This window comes from Macrobrachium nipponense, chromosome 43, assembly GCF_015104395.2.
Source record: "Macrobrachium nipponense isolate FS-2020 chromosome 43, ASM1510439v2, whole genome shotgun sequence".
In the NCBI taxonomy this organism is placed as follows: Eukaryota; Metazoa; Arthropoda; class Malacostraca; order Decapoda; family Palaemonidae; genus Macrobrachium; species Macrobrachium nipponense.
The window spans coordinates 24,697,681-24,705,180 of NC_061104.1; the positions used below are offsets into that span (position 1 = coordinate 24,697,681).

The 7,500-nt window shown below is 32.3% G+C and overlaps 2 protein-coding genes across 4 annotated transcripts in view; one reads left to right on the plus strand and one right to left on the minus strand.

The window, feature by feature from the left end:
* The window catches only part of LOC135213585 (solute carrier family 12 member 8-like), a 101,911-nt gene that overhangs the window by 24,609 nt on the left and 69,802 nt on the right, over positions 1 to 7,500 (minus strand). The gene's annotated exons all lie outside the window — the stretch shown is intronic.
* LOC135213586 (peptidyl-prolyl cis-trans isomerase-like) overlaps positions 1 to 7,500 on the plus strand; it is a 106,995-nt gene that overhangs the window by 11,892 nt on the left and 87,603 nt on the right. For all 3 annotated transcript variants that reach the window (XM_064247587.1, XM_064247586.1, XM_064247585.1), the window contains exons 2-3: positions 491 to 691; positions 5,372 to 5,611. In XM_064247587.1, the coding sequence (XP_064103657.1) occupies positions 491 to 691; positions 5,372 to 5,611 (441 nt within the window). The remainder of the gene's footprint in view (positions 1 to 490; positions 692 to 5,371; positions 5,612 to 7,500) is intronic.

The window sequence follows — 7,500 nt, forward strand, 5'->3', positions numbered from 1 at the left end:
ATAGCGCTACACTTTTTTAATCTCGTTATCAAATCTGTTTTTTCAGTTAATATTTAATTTCTTTTACGATCGTCTCACTATTATTTCTTACGCTGAAGTGTAATTATTTTCGTGACTGTAACTATGCAATATTTCTTATGACGTTACCTACAGTTTTTTTTTCTTTTTGTCATGTCAATTACAATACCACGCTAGTTACAAGTATGTTTGTGAAATCAACTGCATTTTTCTTTATCATGTCACCCCCAGTTTTCTTTTTTTTCTCTCTCTCTCCATAACGTCAACGCTGAAGTGTAATGATTTTCGTGATGGCAATTATACAATATTTCTTATAATGTTACCTACATTTTTTTTTTTGTCATGTCAGCTACAGTATCACGCTAGTTACAATTATTTTTGGGAAATCAGCTGCATTTCTCTCTCTCTCTCTCTCTCTCTCTATAACGTCAGATACATTTTCATGATGCTTAATTTTCTTCCCTCTGGACAGATGATGGCCATAACGCAGCTGTTATCAAATCTGGTCGAGCCCAAGAGCCCGACTTCCCCATCTCAGCTCTCCCCAAATTCCCCCAACTGCTCTCCGTCCCTCGTGCGGAGGTTCCCGAGCGCCATCTTCGCTCCCCAGGCACCGAAGGTGGTGTTCGAGTTCGCCACGCCAGAGGAGTCGCTTGGGAAGGTCGTCGTCAAGGTTGGGGTCCTGTCGTCTTCATTTTGGATTTTATATTCTATTGATTTCTAGTATTATAAACCCATACCTTAGTGTAACGTGAATATAATTGTAATTTTGTAATTTGAGAGGAATCTATCTCTCTCTCTCTCTCTCTCTCTCTCTCTCTCTCTCATCACACACACACACACACACACACACACACAAATATATACATACATACTATATATATATATATATATATATATATATATATATATATATATATATATATATATTTATATAAAATCGCATTATCACGTGATTTTTATCACATCACCACACGTGAAAAAATAACAGACTGGGGTATATATATACATGTATATTTACACGTATACATATTAGTATATATATATATATATATATATATATATATATATATATATATATAATCGCATTATCACGTGATTTTAATCACACATCACCACACGTGAAAAAATAAGAGACTATGGGTATGCCCTGACCGGTTTCTGTTCTGTTTCTAAGGCATTTACGAAGGACTGATACTTAGCGGTAGAAATCACATTATGTATGTATACTTTCGTCATTAGAAACATAGAAATAAAGTTGAATACGGCCATGACGTACACCTAGTCTCCTAATTTTTCATCAGTGGTGATTTATATGGCGTATTGTTGAACAGGTTGGGGCCAGTGGTTGGTGGTACTCTAAGGGATGAACAGGCCGGTTTTAAAAAGAGACGGGATTGCTGTGATCAGATCTTCATAGTTAGGCATTTAATGCAGCAAGCTAGTGAATAAAAGCTTTTTTTTTTTTTTTAAAGGCCTTTGACAGTATTTCGAAACAGGCTATGGGAAAAATCAGGAGGCATTATGGAATACCGGAAAAATTTAGTGAGGGTTATTTATTGAACATGCATTAGGGCGCATCTTGTAAAGTGATGCTTGATGGTCGTTTGAGCGATCCATTTGAAGTTAAGTCTGGTGTGAGTCAGGATGGCATTCTGTCTCCTCTGTTGTTTGCCTTGGTCGTAGATTACGTTATTAGGAGGATTGAAAGAGAAATAGATGCGGGTATACTCTGGGGAGAAAATGGGAAACTTCTTGACGTAGATTATGATGATTGTCTAGCGAGTGAAGGGATTGTCTAGCGAGTGAAGGTCGAAAGGTTGGTTTGGTTATTAGTAGTGGAAAAACTGAAATCCTGAATATGAATATTGAAAATGCACAGGATTGTCCAACTGAAGGCAGTTGGATTAGTTTAAATATTTAGGTACTTATGAAGATAGCGATGGTTCTCTGAGCACAGAATTTATGGAGAGAGTAAAAATGGGTCATCAGGCAATGGGAATGCTCAATATTATTGGGAGTAATAGCAATTTTTCTGTGCAAACAAAAATCAAAATTTTTAAGGTAATGGTTAGGAGTATTTAGATTTAAGGGCATGAGTCATGGTACAGTACAGTATCCAAAAACTTCAGGACTATAAAATATGTGAAACCCAGAGCATAACAGAAGTAAGCTATTGATATTGCAGTCAAGTTTTAATCTTTATTGGTATTCTTGATCTTACTGACAGTATTATTCAGACACGAAGACCTTTTTGATTAAGCCAGAACTACGAAATCTTACTTGGCGCATAAATCATTGGAAATTTATGAACCTTATAGCTTTGTTGTCCAAATTTTTTCATGGGCGGTTGATCGCAGCCTAAATGAAAAACATTCAAGGGGATAGTTTTACGACTGTCGTTGTTTTTGTCCACAAGAGTAAAAGAATATTTAGTTGACATAATTTCTATGACGTAATTATAAGCAACCATAGTGGAAAACATTTATTCTTATTGTTAGTAGTAGTTTTATAGTATTTTGTTTCTTATCGTTTATATTATTATGGCTGTTGTTGTTTTCCATGAACTTTGCAAAAGCATATTCTCTTAACAGTAAATCCATTTCACGGCGTTTTTGCCTGTCTTCATTAGCTCTTAATAATGTACTCGTATTTGGTGAGATCGGTATCTCTGTTTAAAACACAATGTGTAACCATACATTTATTTTCTTGGGAGTAACAATGACGATCTCCTGGGAACAGACTTGCCAACGTCGATCCCTTAGGCTCCCTCTTTCACCGCTAGCTACTGTATAACGTCCTAAGAGCCAGGATATTCTATATCGACCATCTCTAATGTTACCGATATTTTTAACAATATGGGTACGGTAGAGCCTTGATATTACCTAAGTGCTTATATATATTTCACCTTCACCCCCCTTCCCCCCACCAAAATAAAAAATCATCTATTCATCCTCGTAACAGGACGAAACATTTTGAAATTCCCAGTGATACATCGACCAGTGAAAAATGAATAAATGATTGCTGCCTTTTGTTATTCAAAATGCGATGCGCAATTCCGAGAGTCTGGTGTTTTCAACGGCTCTGTTTTTCTGTTTTCTGTCTTTACTATTATTATTCTTCGTGTCCTCCCTGTGCTTTATTTTTATGTATCTGGAAAAATCTTGGATTTTATTGTCGTGTCTCTGTTATTTCTGTTTGTGTGTGTTTGTTTTTTTTTTTGTATCTGTTAACAATACTGTGTTTTCTCTCTCCGACGATGTTTATTTTCTGAGTTCTTGTTTTCATCAAACCATATGTTTTTTTGTGGTGTTTCATTACTATCTGTTTATTTACTCTCCCTCTAATTTCTTATTTTGTTATGTATCTCTGTTGTGCTTTAAAAAGATTGTGTATTTTTTCTCTGAGTTCATTAAATTAGGGAAGAATATTATTTAAACTGTCATAGATGTAAATCGTATTCCCCTGTCAGTCCATCTCTCTTTGCCTCTGAGTGAGTGTAGCGACTCTTGCACTTCCCGTGAGACTTCTATAACCGCTTGAATTTTGGTTTAATTATTCTATAAATATTGTAATGTTACTGTAACTATACTTATTTTAATTTTTAAGGGTGAATATTACTGTAATCATTCTGAATCTCTTGCTGAAAATATTTTGTGTCCTAAGATGGGTTTTTTGTGATATTATTATTATTATTATTATTATTATTATTATTATTATTATTATTATTATTATTATTATCATTGACTTTTATGGAGAAAAGTTTTTGTGCTTGAGTTGTCTATCTGTTTACGAACAGGTTTACGCATAATGTAATGCATGATTTATTTTATATATAAAACTTGAACAGAATCCAAGTGATGAGTCTTCTGTATCGGTGATATATATATATATATATATATATATATATATATATATATATATATATATATATATATATATATATATATATATATATATAATCATGTCACATTAAAACAGTCAGAATCAGAAGCTTATTGAGAGGAAACTATGCATACTTATCTTGTAAATCGTATAAGTAGATTTTATTAATATTAAAATTTCACCGATTACCTCTCCTATATATATATATATATATATATATATATATATATATATATATATATATATATATATATATATATATATATATATATATATATATATAATATATATATATACGTATGTTTTTGCAATAGCCACGGTGATCACTTAAATTAACTTTCTGTATATCTTTTTGGAAACGCTTGCCACTACAGAGCAGAGCAGTGGCTCTGAGTGAAGATCTGATAAAGAAACCCCAATCTGCACTGAGCAAAATCGGATTCGAAGTAAATTTTCACTTGTCCATCATTCGTTACATTCATATTGATGTCAAGACCGGTAAATGTTCCCATGCGAAACCAGTTAAAGAATCTCCACTAGGTCAAGTTGTTAGACGGCCATATATATATATATATATATATATATATATATATATATATATATATATATATATATATATATATATATATATATATATATATATATATATATATATATATATATATATATATATATGTATATATGTATATATTAGCTGCTGTACCCGGCATTGCACGGGATAAAACGGGCTTGCCGTCCGTGATGGTAACCCCTACAGGGCGGATTATGCAGTCACTTTCAGAATAAGTAATTACTTGGGGTCCTGTCGAGCCAGAGAAGGCTTTCAGATTTCGTAAGTATTACATTATATTTGCACTGAGTCAAAGAAGTTTTACGAACAGTTTGTTGTGAACTCCGAAAGTTGTAATAAATGAGGGGTATGAAAAAGAGGGGTTAAGAGCCCCAGAGAAACGGCCCTTGAATTTCGATTTTTGGCTAAAACCTTCCTTAGGGGAGGAAAGTCAATGGTATAAATTTGGTAGACCCAGCTTTCATAGTCTGGGCATGTATAACGAACAGACAGACAAACAGACAGACAGAAATTGCCTTTTGTTTATTTATATATATAGTCATATATATAAAACAACATATTCAGTTTTATAAAATATACATATTTAAATTTTTTTTTTAAAGGTATATATATATATATATATATATATATATATATATATATATATATATATATATATATACATATATATATATATATATATATATATATAATGATGATATACGTTTATATATATCTATAAATATATATATATATATATATATATATATATATATATATATATATAATATCATATTGTATGTATGTAGAATATATACACACAAGCACACATACACACACATTATATATATATATATATATATATATATATATATATTATAATATAATTATATAATTAATATATTATTCCTTTTGCAGATACTAGAGGACACCGGTGAACTGGGAACTGAGTTCGAATCACTGGCGACAGGTTCTAACGGTTATGGCTACCAGGGTTCTAGGGTATATGCCAGCTGCAGGAACGAGTGGTGCCTCATGGGCGACGTCCTCTACAAAACAGAGGACCCCCAGAAGGAGGGTTCCTCCTCCGAGGAAGAAGACGTCACGATGGAGCTACCGACAGTGTACAAAGGATACACTGGAATTATAGAGACCCAGGTAAGGAGGCTTTTTTGATTGTTTGAATGTCATGGATGCGTCGCTAATAAATGCACACACACGCACACGGATGTGTATGTATATATACATATATATATGTACTTACAAATGCATATACATGTAAATTCTCACATGAAATTATTTGGTTATCGTCTTTGTTTCCCGGTATTTTAACGGCGAATGACTTCCCCTTTTAGACTGAAAAATATACAGTTCACATATTGCCATGTATGACTATATACAGATATTTGTGTATATGGTTGTTTGTGCGATTACATCCGACGAGGTCATGTTTTTGGGTTTGTTTATTAGTCTGTGTTGTAGCAAGACTAAGCAATTAATTGCACATCGATTTAGCCAATATTTGACCAGATATTTGACAACAAATATTGCCAATATTTGACAACATATGCTACCAGTATTTGACCAAATATTTGACCAAAAATATTGCCAATATTTGACCAAAAAATATTGCCAATATTTGACCAAATATTTGACAACAAATATTGCCAATATTTAACCAAATATTTGACAACAAATATTTCCAATATTTGACCAAATATTTCCAATATTTGACCAAATATTTCCAATATTTGACCAAATATTTCCAATATTTGACCAAATATTGCTAATATTTGACCAAATATTTGATAGTAAGAGATATGATTATGGAGGAGCTCCTGATCTGGATAACAGATTGTTGGGTTGCGTGCAATAAAGTTCTAAAACCTTTCGCACCCTCTTATAAATTAGAGACTCTTATTTTACTGGAGATACGAGACCCAGTTGTCATGCCATGAAGTGCCGTCATTTTTGGCCCATTCCTTTTTCGTGGCATCAAAAGGTGTTACAGACGTTGCAGTGGCTATTTGGTTTGGTTTTTAGTTAAGTAATTGATTTATGTGCATCTTTACCTGCCACTTTGTTCTTTCATTCATTTGCATGGGTATAGGCAGTCTCAGATTGGAAATTGTATATAAATTATATATATATATATATATATATATATATATATATATATATATATATATATATATATATACTTTTAGGGCACAATTTTTCACGGGTACAACATTTATTGAATAGATTGGCTTTTCAATGTTAACCAGCTTTTTTGAAATTAATTGCCTTCATATTTTCTAAAATAATTAGAAAATATGAAGCAATTTAAAAGAAGATGGATAACAGGGAAAAAGCCATTCTATTCAATGAATATATATATATACATATATGTATATATATATATATATATATATATATATATATATATATATATATAATATATATATATATATATATATATATATATATATATATATATATATACACACACACACACACAATTACCCATTAAATTTTATGTCTGGCAGCCAAACTTGCGAACAACATAACAATTCCCCCCACAATGAACCAATAATGCCACAAAGATATCTTCCTAGGTGAATAACACTTAATCTTATAATCCGCAAAGAGAGAGAGAGAGAACTTGCCTCCATTAACCGCTCCCGGAAGCGCATTTCCATGCAAGAATTCCACAGTAAAAATAAAAAGAGAAAAAGTGACATTGTGTTTAATCAAGCCAGAGAAGAAGAAGAGAATTCCCTCTTCCTCATTTTGTGCAGTCTTGAATGTGGAAAGAAGCAAGATTGCGTGGCGCGTTGGGAGTCAAGTCACACGCTACGTTCTCAGAGTTACAAATTGACCAGATAAAAAAAAAAAAGGAAGTCGTGTTGCGGTAAGCTATTACAGTGACACGCCTTACATAGCGATGTAATTTTATCGTATTCAAACAAATAATAAAAAAGCGTAGAAATTCGTGTGATCAATGCCGCTGAGCTTAAAATAATGCTGTTTTTTTCCAAACAAATGAGCATCGTAACGTTTCAGTA